Source organism: Zonotrichia leucophrys, chromosome 2, assembly GCF_028769735.1.
Source record: "Zonotrichia leucophrys gambelii isolate GWCS_2022_RI chromosome 2, RI_Zleu_2.0, whole genome shotgun sequence".
Lineage (NCBI taxonomy): Eukaryota > Metazoa > Chordata > Aves > Passeriformes > Passerellidae > Zonotrichia > Zonotrichia leucophrys.
Window position 1 is genome coordinate 5,028,093 of NC_088171.1, and position 17,270 is coordinate 5,045,362.

General features: G+C 48.3%; 1 protein-coding gene across 1 annotated transcript in view; it reads left to right on the forward strand.

Moving 5' to 3' along the window:
* The first annotated feature begins 1,178 nt into the window (after window positions 1-1,178).
* The window catches only part of VILL (villin like), a 39,199-nt gene continuing 23,107 nt past the window's right edge, over window positions 1,179-17,270 (forward strand). Inside the window, exons 1-3 of the mRNA XM_064703832.1 lie at window positions 1,179-1,346; window positions 13,279-13,360; window positions 14,961-15,035. Of these exons, the coding sequence (XP_064559902.1) occupies window positions 13,292-13,360; window positions 14,961-15,035 (144 nt within the window). The 5' untranslated portion in view covers window positions 1,179-1,346; window positions 13,279-13,291. The remainder of the gene's footprint in view (window positions 1,347-13,278; window positions 13,361-14,960; window positions 15,036-17,270) is intronic.

Sequence of the window (17,270 nt, forward strand, 5' to 3'; positions counted from 1 at the left end):
CTGACAGTGGCCAGTGGATGGGACCTGTGGGATCTGTGGTTTAAAGCTATTCAGCCACCTGGTTTAGCTGATTCATATTTAGTTTCAGATTGTGGGGGCTAATCTAGAAAATTCAGGAAGTGACAAGGGAAAAATGTATCTGAAGGGAAGGCCTTGGACAGCTGCCAGTCCTGAGAGGTTTTGTGTAGTTTCCATCCTCAGAGATGTGCAGAGCACAGCTGGACACAGCCCTGGCTCCCCCAAAAATCTCCATCCTCAGAGATGTGCAGAGCACAGCTGGACACAACCCTGGCTCCCCAAAAATCTCCTTCCTCAGAGATATGCAGAGCACAGCTGGGCACAGCCCTGGGTGTCCCAAAGGTCTCCATCCTCAGATATCTCCTGGACACAGCCCTGGGTGCCCCCAAAGCAGAGCTGGTGGCTGATGACAAGGTACCACATGGTTCCCTCTCCAGACAGGGATGTTCCTCCATCAGCAGCACCCTGCACATGGCAGGGAGGAGCAGCTGGGAATGCCAGGAGATGATTTTTCCTCAGCTAATCCCCAGCCAGTGAATCAGCCAGCATTCAGTGGCTGTGATATTACAGCCATCCTTCACAGGTAAATTTTTTCTCAGCAATGAGCTGTAAGTGTCCACACACAGAGCTTTGTGCTGCTGAAAGTGGCTCAGCAAACCCTGCTGGGGCTGCCTGGTTGATCATTACTGCTCTCCTGGGAGGGCAGCCCAGTTAAACACTCCAATGCTCTGTTACATCCCTAAACCTGGGGGCAATCCTCACCCAGCTCGGCCTTGCAGGGAGAAGAAGAGCAGGGATCTTCCCCGAGCACTTTTCCCCTTGGAACAGTTTTGCGAAAATTCGGGACTTCAGAATTCAGAATTCTGGGGACAGTCAGAGCCAGAGAGTGGAGCTGGAACTCTTTGTCCCCAAGGGTTAACACTGAGCAGCACCACACCTTGCTTTGTCCTGCAGAGACCGAGAAAAGAGGAAAAAAATCCTCCTGTGCCCTCCTAACCTGGACAAAACAGGTTTTTAATGAAAGCAGCACTTAATCACCATTCAGGGAATTCAGAGCAGGGGATATTGGATGCAAACAGAGTTGGTTGAAACTCTCCCGGACCGGCTCCCTCTTTGTCCCTCTGTGAGCCTGGGAATGGGTGTGATCTCCGGGTAGGAGTGTCTCTGCGGTTAAGTAGAGGATTGAATTTCCGAACAGTGCTGTTCCCGGCTGACAAGGTAGCAGAACAGTGAACAAAAGTGCCTTGAAGCTCGGCGGGGAGGAGAAGGAGGCGCTGGGCTCGGTGGAGAGGGGACACCTGCGAGGACAGCGCGCACTTTGCAGCAAGGTAAGCGAGCTCCTGCACCCTTGCTGGTTTTAATGAGGCCAGAACTGTTTGATGACTTTGTATGTGGGATGGTAACAAAAAAAATTAATGTTTCATAATTAAAAAAAAAAAATTAAAGATCCTGCCCTGTTACAAAGCAGGATGTGTCTGCTGGAAGGAGCCCACCCTGATTTACATCGTTTGGGGATGGAACAAGCAGCTCTGAGCTTGCCAAGAACCCGTCCGGGCTCCCTGTCAGCTCTGAGGACAAAACTTTTCCTTCAGCCTCTGCACAGCCTGGCTTTGATTTCGTGCATAACCTTTGTCTGGGCCTGGATTGTTTTGTGTTTTGCTGCCGTGGGGATTTCCAAAAGCTCTGCTGCCTTTGGGGTGCAGTTATGGGTCCAGGCAGCCACGGAAAGTCTTTGGAAGTTCTCATGGATGGGTTTTATTGTCATCTCATCGACAGATTGCTAATGGCCAGGCTGCTGTGCTCTGCAAATAGAATGTTTTCTGATCCTGCTCGTTCCAGATGCGAGCTGCACTGAGATAAAATTGAGTTGTAATGCAGTTGAGCTGCAGGCTCACTTGCCAGTATTTTTCTTAGGCGTGCCTATTAGGAACATAAATATTTAACACAAAGGAGAGCTGATATGAATTAGCATCTGTGGGAGGTTCACGCTTATTCAAGGCTGCCCTAACGCAGATGTAAACAAGTGTTAGAGCAGCTGAAGCAAACTGGCCCCGCCAGAGCAGCGCTGAGATGGTGAATCATTCAGGTGCTTTTTACACAGTGAGCGAAATGGGCTGATTAGAGCCTGCAAAGTGCAGATTAGACAATCAGAGGGCACTGGCTTTCCTCTTCCGCGGGGTTTTACCGTTCCCCCGCGATGCCAGGTGGAAGGCAATGCAAGGACAGGCAAATCAGAAAAAACCGAATTGCCTCACCTTCCTCCTGACACAGCCAGGTGAGCCTCCCCTCCTCCTCCTCCTCCTCCCTGCACAAACAGGATGCCTTTATCCTCCTCCAGCAGACACAGAGGTCTCATGATGTTTTTTTCCCAGGCACGACTTTGAGGCAGCACTTGCCAAAGTCGCCCAGCTGGGAGCAAAGGTTTTGTGCCATGGCTGTGAGCAGTGCCACCCTGATCTCCTGCCTCCTCCTGTATCTTCTGCTTAGGTTGAGTCAACAAATCCCTGCTCTTGCATGGCCAGGGATGCTGAAGATGTTCACAGTGTTTTCCTGGCCTTTTCCACAGAGCTGTGCAAGTTTTTCTGCACTTTGCACATGGAAGTTGTTGTCTCTGCTGTTATGGAGCACCCATCCTGTGGTGATCCATCTCCAGCTAAGGAGGAGGCTGGCTTGGAGCTTGGACACCTGGCCCATGCTTGGGGCTCTGCTGTGTGCTGGGCACATCCTACTGGACCAAAAGCCCTCCCTCAGTTTCCACAGAGTTAAATATGTTGTGACCCACTTGGAAGCAGAGCCCTGAAATGCTCAGAGCAGTGAAGGGAGCTCAGGGCACAGCCAAAACCTTGGTGCTGCCCCAGCTGCTTTTTGGTCACCCCTGGGGAGCGCTTGTGCCACCACTGACCCTCCTCAAGGCCCCTCCTTCAGGACATTTTTGTGTCAGCCTTGTGAGGCTCTCACTGGGCTGACACAAGGCTCAGGTTGGGCTTTCCCAATGTGAAATGTCCATCTGCCCAAGGAAGGACCCCAGGATAGCCACACCACACCCAAAATATCTCTTTGTTTATTCACATTTATTCTTCATCCTCTGTTGTCCCCTCAGAGGAGCAGATCCTTCAGTCACAAAGGGAAACACTCTCCCACAACTCAGTAAAACCTCTCCTCTCATGAGCTCTCCATACAATACAACCCTGGAAATGGGCCTAATTATGGTTTATCCTGGCTGATTAAACATTTCTACTGTATTTCCACCCATTCTGGGTGTGAAAGGGATGCAGAAAAGGGTGAATACTATGATTTAAGGGGAGAATATTATCATTTAAAGTCTTTGGCATCTTTCACTCTGGAAAGTCCAGGCACATCAGGTGATGTGCATCCAATTCAGTTGCCTTGATTTCCAAGGATCTCTGGTTGTAACAGAAACCCTCTCATTTGTTATCTGCCTTTATCTGAGCCTCTTCAGGCTTATCTGAGGCAGAGCTGGGTACAGTGACAGTGGAACTTGTTATTACCTTATATCCACATCAGGGATGTGACACTGACCTTAAATTGCATGGTTGGGCTCCATCCTGGGCAGCTCCTGTGGAAGAAGCTATTCACAGCAGTTGACCTCTTCTACCTAAAAATGTCCTATTGCCATGCCCTGGGATGAAAGGAGAGGTTTGTGCCTGGCCTTTTATTTAAAACTTCTTACAAAAACAGCTGCACAGGGTAGGAAACAGGCAGGGCTGGAAATTGTGTTCTTTTTTGGGTTAGAGAGACTGTCTGGGTACCCATCTTTCCTTTGGGAGTGTGCAGAGCCTGAATTACTGCCCTTTGCTGCTATCCCACCCATCCCAGGCTGTCAGATGCCTGGTTCCCTTGCTGGTGCTCACACAAAACTCCTCTTGGCAGCTTCAGGTGAGAAAGGTTGTCCCGGATGCGTGATTCTGTGACCTTAAAGCTCAGAAGAGGCAACTCACAGCTGGCCCAGCACCCATCCCAGTGGAATTTTGGGCTGGTTAGTTGGTCCCCTTCTGTTCTGACACAGGTCAGCTGTCTTTAGTTAGAGTTGTGCCAGCCAGCACTCACAAGGGATGAGCTTCCCTTTGCTGCTTGAGAAACAAAACTTCCGCCTGAATAAACCTTTTCCACCTCACTGGGCCAGAGATGGAAGGGCAGAGTCACCCACAGAGCACCTGCTGAGGTCCAGGGCTTTTCATTTGCAATCCAAAATGGAAACCTGCTTGGGGTTTTGGTTTTGTTTTTTAATGAAGTCCTGGGCTTCTCTTCCCAAGCTTGATGTCATGTTTGCAGATCTGAACTGGGACAAAACTGAAACCTGCTTCCACTTTCCACTGGGAAGCCAATGCTCTGGAACCAGTTCTCCAGCTGGTCTGAGTGGAGGCAGAGCATCTCCCCTGCTCCATCACCACCAAAAAAGGTCCTAAGGGCTTATTCAAGTGCACTCATTAAACTGTGCACCAGGAAAAAGCTGCTTTTGATCTTCCACACATACGCACGTGTGAATTCATACAATAAATATAAAACTGTTAGCGTGCAGCAGCAAGAACTCTAACTCTCAGGCTTGTTTTTGAGAAGGATGGGCCTGGTGGGCACTGGCAGCTGGGTTTAAAGGAGATTTTATTTATGGCATTTGTCTCAGTTCATGCTGGCAGAATGTTGTGGCACAGTGGATGGGACTGAGCCCCAAACTCTGGGGGAGCAGGAGGGAAGAGTGGCAAGCTGGGCTCTTCCCCAGGGGTTTTCCTGTTAGGCCAAGGGAACAGCAAGTCCTTCCTGTCCAAGATTCACTGGATCTGCCCTAGAGCAAGCACCAGGATGAGGGGAACCACCCAGGGGATGCCCTGCTCAGATTTATGCAGCTGACACCCAGGAGAAGGTGGATAAATCCCAGTCTCTAACCCCCTCTCCTCCCCTTCCTCCAGGCTCTGCACTGGAAGCCGCTGTGGCCTTTCCTGCAGTTTCACCTGGGAAAATGTAATTTTTTTGAGGTTTTCTCCTTTCTGTAAGCTTTTGAAGAGCAGGGGCTCCCTTGTGAACAAACATACTTTCCTCCCTGATGTCTCAGCTCTGGTTTTATTTAACCTGCAGCCATGGGGTTAAACAATGCTCTGTTAAAATGCTGATGTGGAAGAGGGTGGTAATTTTTTTTTTTTTTGTGGAGGTGGTGAGTAATTAGGAGTTAGTTAGAACCTGAACCCCTTCCCTGGAAACCAGGAAGAGCAATTAAAATGGCTTTGCTTTCCTTCTGTGTCCATCTCCTACGTGAAGCCCTGCCTTTGGATGCAGGGCTGGTCCTGAGCCAGGAATCTCTCCCTTTCATGAGGAGAAAGATCTAAAAGAAAGGGGAGATTTATTCCTGATGAATTGGCAAGCTGCCTGCTCACCTTTCCCTTGGGATGGCTCCGTGCTGCTGCTGACTCACAAACCCCACGGAGAGGGGCTGGAGGTGCAATGGATACCTCTGAAGGAGGTGTGCACCAAGCTGAAATTTATTATTTGGCAAAAATGCACCTGGCAGCACACCAGCACAATGCAGAAAGTTTTTAACAGCTTCTTGTGCCTGTTTTTTTTCTTTCTCATGGATCTTCAGAGAGGTGGGTTTGCACAGCAATGAGTTTGTTATCGGTCACAGGGGCTGATCTCAGGGAGAGCTTCCTGCAGCTGCTTGGGAATGCTTTGAGTCTTTCAGGGCTGCCCTCAGCCTGCAGAGATCCTGCCTGCCTGCCTGCAAGAGCCTCCTGCTTTCCAAGACATCCTGGGGAAGAAGGGATTTGCTGGGAAAGAATTCAGCAGGATCTGCGTGGGTGCTGTGACATTTTGTAGGACACCAAGGGGACCCTGCCAGCCCCACCTTGGCCAGAGCTGAGCTCTGGGCTCCACAGCCAGCCTGATGAATGTGGAAACTCAGACCACATGACTTGGGAGCTGGGGCTGAAGTCAAAGTTCTGATTTAATTGTCAGTGCATTGTTCCAGCATTGTGAGAAGTTTGCTGGGACAATGCAGCTCCATCGTTCCCAGGACAAGCACTCAGCTGGTAAAATTTTAGAGGGGATACTCAGAAATAGCAGCAGTTTGAGGGAAAGAAAAACAATCTGCTCTTACAAATCAGATTCCCAAGACCATCTGCTTAAAGATCAGGGTGCTGGAACTGCACCAGCAGTGAGATAAACAGAGGGGGACAAGGGGGATCATGAAGAGAGGTGTGGAGGGATGAACAGCATTCCCTCGATGGAGTGAGGTGTTGAGCTAGAATTTATGGCAGGTGGAAATACAGCTGCAGTCAAAGTCAGAGGAGATAAATCATGAGATGCCTTCCCTTCTAAATCAGCAGGAATTTGAAGAGGGAGATGAGATCCAGACTGAGGGCTGGTGCAGCTGTGAAGGTGGCTATTTCCCAGCAGCCTGGTATTTCCTTGTGCTCTTTGCTTTTATGTTAGGAACAATGGGGGGACTGGAGGATTAGTGCAAAGTCCATCCTCAGGAGGAGCTGAAACGTGAAGCTCACAGCCTCAGTGCTTTTCTGGGAATGACCAAGTATCAGCCTCTAAGTCTGAGATGCCAGAAGTGGCCAGGAGATGAAGGCACAGGTTGTGAGAAGTCACACTAAGCCAGAGGTTTGTTTCTTGTAGGGCCTGGGTTGGTGGTTGGAGATGGGGTAAATTTCCAGGGTTCAAGAGATGTCCGGTTTTCGGCTGTTTGGATGGCATGGAAAGGCCCGGGGTGGCCTTGGGGCAGCCCGCGTTTCAAAGGAACAGAAGAGGCTTCAGTTCTTCTTTCGGTCTCTGTGTTTATTAATTGTTTATCTAAAAGATTTTCTTTCGGCCCGACAGAGGTCTGCTCAGCAGCCAGCCATGAGCACACTCCCCTCCCCTCCGGGCGGTCACCTATCTTTATACCCAAAGTTGCGTATACAATATTTATCATTTTTCCCCAATACCTTTCACCCTTATTGCCCGGTGCACTTTTAGTAATGACCAATCCCAAAGTGCCACCATCACCACAGAAGATGGAGGAGAAGAAGAAGAAGAAGGACAGGACACGCCCCAATTCCTCCATCTTACTTCTCTAAACCCCCCTGTACAGAAATCCTAAACCCTGTGTTTCACCCTCTAATTAACTAATCCCTTCACCATTCACCCCAGTGAAACCCTCCTATCCTCATACAGGTGTCGTCTCCCGTGTAGGATCAAAGTCCAGCCACCAGACACTTCTGGCAACATTCCAGGACTCCCGAGCCCCCCAAGGGTGGTCTCGGTGACTCGGCACCTCAGTCCTGAGGTGCTGAGATCCCACAAAGAGACAGAGCAGCTGGGTCCCAGAAACACTGGTCAGCTTCTTTTCAGACAGGGCAAAATGGTTATTGCTCTTTCAGAGCCTGAGGGATTCCTTGGCTAGGTGAATCCAGCTTTCTGCATCCTTTAAATGCACTGAATAGGGAATTGAAACCTCTCCTGGGCTGCAGAGCACTTACAGTTTGAGAGGCCATCATTAACATTAAACCCTCTCTTCATCCCATGCCCTTTCATCCTCACTCACATTAACTTCAGCATCCCAGCCCATGAGCAAAGAACAGAAAACTCCAGTCTGCTGTGGTGTCAGGCAGCTCCTGGTGTGGGGATCCCTGGCAGCCATTCATGGAAAAAGGGGAAATCCTGCCCCACTTGAACCAGTGAAGTCCCCTTGTCTCCAGCCCCGAGGAGAGGAGCCCAATCTCAGCTCACCCATCCAATGCCCCATCTCAGGTTTTGAGCCAGCACTACTGAAGTCTAAAAAACCCTTAAAACCATTTCTGGATCCATCCTGATGATCCTATAGCATGGACAGGGGATCTTTTCTGACTGGTGGAGATGGCTGAAGCACAAGGGCCGCTCCAATATTTGTTTTATTGCCAAAGCCATGGGAAGGAGCAGCTTGCTGGAAATGCAGCACCTGAGCAGCAGCTCCTGGCCACAGAGCCTGAGGAGCTGAGCCCAGCCACTCACCCATCTCATTTCAAAGACATTAAGTAAAGCCAAGCCTGCCAGCTTCCCTAATAAGCTGTTCCAATGTTTAATTGCCCACCATGATCAGAAATAGCATCTTATTTCAAGGCCTGCTTTACGTAATTTTAGCTGCCAGGCAACAGCTCTTTCCAAGAAGGCTGAAGTGCTCTCTGTGGTCACCCAGGCGTGTCTGGGCAGAGCCCTGGCCCTGGACTGGGGGCTACACTGAGCTCCTGACCCTGGATCTCACAGGACTTGGAGCAGGAGGATTAGCTGAGCTGTGCTTTTTCCTCTTTTCCCATCCCCACCATTCATATCCTGTTCCTTGCCCTCCCCACCAGGCTCCAGCACATCCAGCATGGCTTGGAGAAAGGTCTTACAGCTCTAAATGTGACAACATGAGAGACCAGACAAGCCCCGTAGCTGGCCCTCCCTAGCCATGATTTTCCTGTGGTATAAAAGCTGCTTTTTCTCCTCTTGGAACAGAGAAATAAAAGACAGCTTATCCAGGCTGAGTGCTGAACTTTTGGACAGTCACTGTTCCTGAGCTGTAGCTGGTGAGCCACAGGAGGGAACTCCAGTGTTGAATTTCACTCCTCTGGGCAAAACAAGAGTCAACCACTGTCCTCAAACAAAAAATGGCACCTACTTGGGCCCAGATCCCCAACTGTAGTGGAGACAATGAAAGCAATTCAACAGCCCCTGCTTTACCTCATCTAATGCCAGTCCAAGTATTCCCAATAATTAGGCCTTTCAGCCTGGAAAGGCTGGAGCCACAGCTGCTTCCTATTTTCCCAGAGCTGTACAGAGCATTAGTCATTTAACTGGGGCTGTTTTATTACTGTGACTACAGCCAGAACCCAGGCCAGCCAAAGCAGCCTGGATTCAGAATGTGCTTCAGGAGCTGGAAATGCTCCCCTGTCCCCTTTCTGAGTCCTGGCTTTTTCCTCCCCACCCAAACAGCCCAGGACTGCCTGGAGCAATGTCCGGCAGGGTCTGGGTTCCATCATGGACTGAGCTGACCCAGGGATGGTGGCACTGCCACCCCAGCCATTAATCATTAACCAGCCTTGGGAGTGACCTTGACACTCAATTAGTCATGAAGTCCTTCCTGAAGGTGAAGCTTTTCCTTGTGCTGTGCTGCTTGGAGAGGGGATGAGGGCTGGATTTAGCAAGCAGGAGTGCTGCTGTGGTTTTGTGTCACCCTGATTTTTTAAGATTTTCTAAGCCTTCTGATGTTTACATTCTTGTAGCAAACTGTCTCACACACTTTATATAAATAACTTATTGTTTTACATTCTTTTATAGAGGAAGAAAAATTTCATGGACTGTTGGTTTTTCCAGTGGCACTTTCACCTTCCAATCCACTGTCACTTTTGGAAAACTATAAATGTTAGAGTTTTCTTCACCTTGAGAGCAGTGGTGTGTGCACTTATGTTGTTTCGTGTCCTATAGTAGCAATTTTGGCAGTGCACAAAGGGCAGTGGGTGTAAGGGAGACCCATCTGCCTTCACCCACCAGCTTTGCTGCCTGGGTTGTGCCAGGAAAAGCTTTGATTTTAGCTCTGGAGGCTCCAGGTGCTCCTGGCTGTAACATCCACTCAAGGGCCAGCCACTGATGTTGGGTTTCCAGGTTCTCTGCCCTCAGTCAAGAGCAGCATTTGACCATTTGTCCTGGTTCAGGGCAAATTTGGGAGAGAACCCCTAAAGGGGCTTCTCTAGGAAAGCAGATTCAGAAACTGGCCCGGGAGAAGATACCTCCTTGGAGAAAAGTGGAAAAAAACCTAAACAATATTAAACAATAAACCCCCTTGCCACTCCAAAAGAGATGACAAACTGAGAAAGTCCCTCCCTGGGTTGCAGCTCAGCTCACTCAGTCTCTGATCAGTCCCTCAGTGCTGGAAATGTCGCAGGCCAGGCCCGGCCTGGTGGGCCTCAGGTGCAGCTGCCGGTGCTCCCCTGGGTGTTCAGTCCAGAACAGGTTAAACAGGGCCAGAGAAAACGGAAAAAACCTCAGTCCAGGGAACTTCTTTGCCTCAGCTAGCTAAACTAACTAAAAGCAAAGGAGAGCTCTGTCCCGCTGTCTGTCCATCCACAGACAACACAGCCCAGGAGCAGCAATGTGGAGGAGTGAGTGCAGTGTCTGAAAACACACTGTGCTTCTTTTGTCCCCCCTTCACTCTCTGGAACAAGTCTTAAAGGTGCAAAACTTATTATTCAACATGACAGAATGAGATGATTTGGGATAAAAGCATCATATAGTCAACTTAGGATACCTTTGCAATTTCATTTATAGCACCTTAACAAGTGGGGATGACCTAGAGAGCAGCTCCAAGCCAGAAGCTGCCTTTGCTATGCTGTGGCCACCTCCCAGCCCACTTTCAAGGGATGAACTTTTCTCCTCTTCCCATGCAGAGAGGAAGATTTCCCTGGAAATGATGGCAATGGGAGAGGCTGGCCCTGGAGGTGGAAATTGAGTAGTTGCATGGTATTAATGTGGGAGCAGAGAGATGAGCTAGAAGTGCTTCTCTCCTCCCCTCACAGGTAGAGCTGTGTCTGCCCAAGGAGGCAAATCCATCCCATAACCAGTGATTTTCCCTGGTGAATTCCTGCCCCTGAGGTGGTTGACTCACACTTCTTGCCAATTTGCATTTCACCTAATGCTGGGCAAAACTGGTTTGACTGAGATAAGGGCTGCCCCAGACACTGCTGTTGAAACCCCACAGTGAATGCCCCAAGACTCTTAACATCCCCTTTTTCTTCTTTTTTAAATTCTAAAAGTTTCTGCCCTTCATAATTTCAGCACAGATGGGAAGATTTCACTCCATAAATACCAGATTTCATGTCTGGACAGGAGCTGAATTATGGGATCATCTGATTAAAGCTCCACATTAAATCATTAATGAAATGAGCTGCTTGATTATATAAGTCATATTCCTATTATTTCTAACTTGGCCACTGGCTGAAAGAAGCTGGAAATTCCGAAGAAACAGCCAGCCTTGTCTGTGATTCACACTCCCCCAGCTAAAGCTCTTAGGAGGAAGGGAGGGACACCATTTCTCAGAAAAGTGGGGACTCAGCACTGATTATGAGCTTTCAGATGGAGAAAGGATCTCCAGGAGTGAAGGAGATCCGAGATCCTCATTTTCAGTCAGACATGTTTGGTTTGTTATCTGTGGAGCACTGCTGGCTGTCAGAGGAATCTCAGTGTCCTTTGGGTTAATTTTTCCAGGAGAGGTTGGGATGCTGAGAGAAGCAGGAATCCAGCTGTGTCTCACAGCTGGCCAGCTGCTGCTTTCCTGAGCTGTGAGCAGGAGAGGAAGATGCCTGCTGCCTTCCACAGGGAGAAGTGTCAGCAGTGCTAAAAAACTCCACTGCCCTCAAATAAAAATGTCTTTTCTGGCTTTGGTTTCAGTTTCTTCCTGTTTTGAAAAACCCCTAAATAAATTGAAAAGATAGCTGAGGGAAGGAGGCTTCATTTGGGATTTTCTTTGATAGGGAACTTTCGAATATGATATTAAAAGAAAGGAGAGGTTTTTAACTAAAGATCTGAACTAAGACCATGTTTTTCATTTAGTTCCTGATAGCCCTGTACTTCAGGGCTGTAGGTGAGTCAGGACACCATTTAGAGCAGTGTCTGTCTCCTCTGTGGACACTGAAATATCTTGCTGGATCTGGCTTTTAATCTGCGTGGGTGTCAATCACCTTTCTGGGAATTGAAGTGAAAAATATCTTATTTTGTCCTTGCTGTTTGTTTTCCTGCCTGGAAGCTCTCTGGAGGACCAGAGAGGGAGCTGAAAGTTGCTGAATGTGTTCCTGAGGCCTCATGGACTCAGTCTCCAGCAGTCCTTGTGTGTTCAGGAAGGAATGAGCACTTCTGACTCCTGCTGCTGAGCCCTGCCAGGCTGTGCCTGCTCAGGTGGCAGAGGTGCTGGGTCTGTGCTCAAAACACCCCCAGAAACACCTGCACCTCCCTGCTGCCTGAGCCAGGGTCTGGGATGTCTGGATGGACCAATGTTCCTGCCTGTGGCATTTTTTGTGCATTTTTTGTGCTCTTCCTGAGTGTTCAACCTCTTCAGGGTAACCAGCACTTGTTGCTCGTAATGCGAGCAATAAAAACCTTCTGACAGGGATCACAGCTCTGCTCTTCCCCACCTTCAGGAGAACACTGAGCTGTGTTTTCTCTGGAGGCTGGGCCTGGATTTGTGAGCAGGACTGGCTCACAGAAAGGCTGGTGTGGGTTGTGGCCCTGCACAAGCACAGCCTGTCCCGTGGCTACTGCAGTGGAGCTGGCTCCAATAGGATCCAACTCCAAGTTTTTATGGACATTGCTTTGGGATTTAATTTCTTTCTGGAAGTTTCCCAGTAAACAAGCTGGGTTCTAAAGCTGTTTCTTGGGCAAAAAGCTCAGCAGTAGGATCAGGGAACATAGTTAAAGGATGGTCATTTTTTTCCCCCACAACTGGTGGGTATGATAGAGGATGGATAAGAGGCCTCCACCCATCAGAGGGGCAGCTGAAGACACAAAAACTGCCTCAAATATCCTCAGACACCTTTGTGTGGGCAACCTGAAACCTGCTGCTTCCCCATGGAGGCAGCAGAGCTTAGGGAGAGGCTGGGATTTGTGTAAAATAGACATTCTGCTTATTGATTGGCTCACTCTGTGTGCCTGGTGCCCTGCCCTGAGATCCCTGTCTGAATTTACACCTGAATATTGGCTTGAAGTGGAAGGGCTTCATTCCTTGGGCTCCCCCAAGGCCAGGAGACCTCACCTGACCTGACCTGCAGTGACTGGCCCAGGGGGGCACAGGATTCCTGGAGGTCCTCTTGTGTCTCCTCCACTCCTCGTGCCATGGTGGGAACAAACCAGTACTGGTGTCAGGTCCAACAGCCCAGTTGATCCTTTCTACCTCTTCAAATCCAGGGAAAATAATCCCCAATGGATCCTTTCCACCTCTTCAAATCCAGGCAACATGATCCCAAATGGATCCTTTCCATGTGTTCAAATCCAGGGAAAATAATCCCCCACCCAAACCACGCTGTCCTATCAGTGTTTGCTGGGCTGGGATCCTGCACTTTGCTTGGCCCTTCATGACCATGGATAGCTGGGAATGGGGGTTCATCCCACCTAAGTGTTAATAGCAGAGACAGAGACACTTCAAAACATGGATTTTTCTGTGTTAAACCTGCTCTGATGGCAAGAGGAACCCAGCACACTCACTGTTGTATCTAATTATATAATTATTTTGGATTTTCTTCTTCCTTTGCCTTCTAGCTCAGCCTGCAGGATGACAGAAGGTGACACAAACCTCCCAAGCATCGAGAGGAAGCTGGGACTGCAGATATGGGGCATAGAGGTAGGACTAGAGGGATGGCACATGTCCTCTGTCACAGTCATGGCACATGTTCCTCTGCACATATGTGTGTTTATGTTTCAAGGAAGATTAATTCTTGCAGTAATCTGTGTGAGAAAAGAGGGTCCTAAAGATAAGATAGAGCGGGAAACAGACTGAGTATTTCCCCATGAAATGTTCAATGTGTTATTGTTGTGGTTTCCTGCTCTGTAAAACAGAGATGATAATGTTTACAAAGGAAACAGGAATGTGGTGGGACTGAAGTCATTCCTCCAGCACTGGAGGCTTTTCTCACCCCTTTTTGGAGTCAGTGCAAGGCTGCTTTAACACAGAGAAAATCCCTGTTTCACCAAGATGGGTGATCCTTAGTCCACACCAGCAGATGCCATGGGGAAGACACAGATTTTTGCAGCAAAGGCATTCCATGGAGTCTATTTGTACTTCTTTCTTTCTGCCTATTTGTACTTCTTCCTTGCCTTTCCTACTCTGTGTCACTTTAAGGAGAGATCCTGCAGCTTGTGATTTTGCCTTTTTGCTGGTGGTGGTATCTGATTTTGGATTGCACCCAAGCTGTGCTCAGCTCTGCCTTTTCTGCCCCAATTCACCAAAATCATTCCCCTGCAATGAGAGTGGGTTTAGACTGAGGTGCAGAATCCCCTCAGGGGAGCAGTGGGAAGAGGCTCCAACATCTCCAAGTGATATTCAACAGGTCACAACCATATTCCAAATATCACAGAGCCTTCACCTTTCCATTTCTCTGCAAAGCACTGCGCTGTGCTGCTTCCAGAGGATCTGTAATTAGAGCTGTGTGGGTTCACAGGGGTCAGGCTGGTATGCTGGGAGACAAGTCAGGCCAGCAGAAGAATGCATGGCTCTAATTTCAGGGAACCTCAGAGCCAGCTCTAGCCCAGGAGCTGCGTGGGGACTGCTGGGTGGCACAGCCAGGCACCTGTGCTGGGCAGGCACGGCTAATTATGCATGGTTAATTATGCACTTGTGCCAGAGGAAATCTGCAATTAGGGTCTGGAGGGATGAGGGACCAGCAGTGTCCTCAGCTCTGTCTTTTCTCAGCTGGTTGCCCTGAGCCCCTAGCAGAGGGGTTATCCTTATAAAGTGCTGAAAGTTTGAGGAAAACTCATGGGCACTGAGCAAAGAACTGTGCCCACAACTAAATCTAGGATGAGATGTGTTCACTCTCCTGAGAGACTCCCTACAAATTAAAAATTTGTAGGGAAATTAAAATAAATAACATTTGTAACCCCCCCAAAAAAAAGTAGGGAAATTCCCTACAAATGCAAGCTCTGGAGCACTTCAGCCTGGACCCCAGGTGTAGATCTACAGGATTGCACAAGGGCAAGGACACTACAACATACTTGCAGGCTGTCCAAGCAAAATGATCATTTTCCATTCTCATTCCTTAGTACTTTGAATATTTCCTCCATAAGTGGCTTTTCCCTGCTCAGAAACTCAGCCCTGATTCTTCCTCCTCCAAACCCTGATTTGTCACCTCAGTGCTTTGTGCAGCCCAGCCTGTCCTGTTTCATAGACACCAACTGCTGGCTCTTCACTTTTAGCAGTGACCCCAACTCTGATTTCCTTACAGAACATGAAGATGGTTCCTGTACCTGAAAAAGCTTATGGGACTTTTTTTGAAGGAGACTGTTACATCATTTTGCATGTAAGTAAGACAGCAAACACTGCTCTCTGTTGGGCAACTGGCTCAACCCTTTTTATTTAGATTTGCCTTGGTTCCTAGCTACCTGTCCTGTGGAAAAAGCACTGTTGAAGTGGTTTTGCATATGTGCTCACCATCTAATCATGGATCTGATGATGAATTTCACGTGGCTGTTGTGACAACACTGCCTGTTTAGTAAATCAGAAGTTCAGAGGAGCAGTTAACTTAGTAATTCATTAAAAGTGTTTATCTTCCAATCAACTGAGTCATGCCCAGGCATGGCAAAATGACCAGTACATTCCTGGAAAACTCAATCAAGGACCACATTTAAATGATTTGTGGGAGTCCTTGGGGGATGTGGGATGTGACCAGCTGGAGAGTCTCATTTTTAGCAGGTGATGTGGGCCATGAGGATGCTCCATGTCGTGTGTCACGTAAGCAGCAGAGGCTCTGCAGCCCATCCCATGTCCCCATAAGGACACTTCAGCCCCACCCAAATTTGGTGCAGAGCTACCTGAGCTGGTTGTGAAGGAGTGCTGAGAACCAGCTGTGCTCTGTGCAAACTGCCTCGTGGTCTCAGATTTTGGCAGGAGGATGATGTGTTACACTCACCTCCTAAAATCCCTTGCAAATCTCTTCACCTGCATGAAGCAACCTAGGTCCCATTGAACCCAAACCCATCATAGGGTGGAGACCAGAGGCATTTTCCCACTTCCTGGGTCTGAGTGTGCCTCCTGCAAACATCTCTGTCGGTGGAGAGGCAGCAACACCTCCAGTGCCCCACAGTGCCCAGCTGCACATCCTCTGTGTGCCAGGATGGGAAAGCAGGCTGGGATATCAGCACAGGATGTGTCTCCTGCTCAAATGCCCCACACACATGCCTCTAGGGTCCCTTCAGAGTGCTGAAAGCCTGAGTTACAGGCCCATGAACAGAACAGAATACTAGAGTCTAAACTAGAGTTTAGAACAGAATATTGGAGTCCTTGCAGGGAGCTGGCAGTGTAAATATGGATTTTGATGCTCAACTTCTGTTACAACAACTTCCCCAGGCAGAAGAGCCCTTCATCAGCCCACTATTCTCCTTTTCCCTGGAAGACAGGAGGGTAAAAACACTCATCTGTGCATTCTGCTTCTTTATTGGAGCCTTTCCAAATAATGATTGTCCGTGGGACAATGGGACTTTGATCATCTTCAATAGCGATGTATTAAATTGAGTGATTTTTCCACAAATTAATTATCTGTGCCTGAGGAACAGAGCTGCATTTTATTCAACTCCTTCTGCTGTGTTTCACTGTGGTATCACTGCACAAAGCAAATAAACAGAATTTAGCGTCAAATCCAGCTTATAAAATGAGCTTTTATTACCTTTCCCAGGTGTCCACAATGGGATTTAACACAGTGGGTGCAGAAGAATAACTGGCACAACTCAAATAACACCGAGCACACCTTCTTCTCAGCCTGCTTGCCTCCTTTTTTTAGGCTGCTGGGGTTTTCTGTAATAAGATGAATCCCAGCATGCACACACTGGCTCAGCTTCATTTGGAGTTATGTCTATTTTACAAGTCAGCAGGAATTCTGAGGCAGTTTGTGCTGCTCTGTCATGTGCTGTGAGAACAACAACAAGAAAGCAAGGGTAGCATCTCCAGGCAAATAAATAGCAGTATGCATTGTATTTCAAAAGATATCCTATGAGAAGAATCTGCTTAAAGTCTTAATATCAAAATGTACGACAGCAGAACAAGCTGAACACATTATTTGCACATGCGCTCAGTTTTCCCTGATAATAGGAGTTATAAAAGAATATTAAACAGAAACATCCTTCAGTTTGGTTTATAAAACCCATGAATTGCTCTGCTGAATGAGGAGAGCAGGGAGTATCTGAGGCTCTGTCCTCTCTGCTCTTGCCCAGGAGAAAGGCAGAACTGGGAAAGAGCTCTGTGGTCATTTTGTTTTCCGACACAAAAATGTTTCCCAACACAAAAATGTTTTCATTGTAGAACAAGCTGAACACATTAATTGCACGTGCGCTCAGTTTTCCTTGATAATGGGAGTTGTAAAAGAATATAAAACAGAAACATCCTTCAGTTCAGTTTAAAAAAACCATAAATTGCTCTGCTGGATGAGGAGAGCTCCAGGTTGAGCTCCCAGGGAGTACCTGAAGCTCTGTCCTCTCTCCTCTTGCCCAGGAGAAAGGCAGAACTGGGAAAGGACTCCATGGTCACTTGGTTTTCTGACACA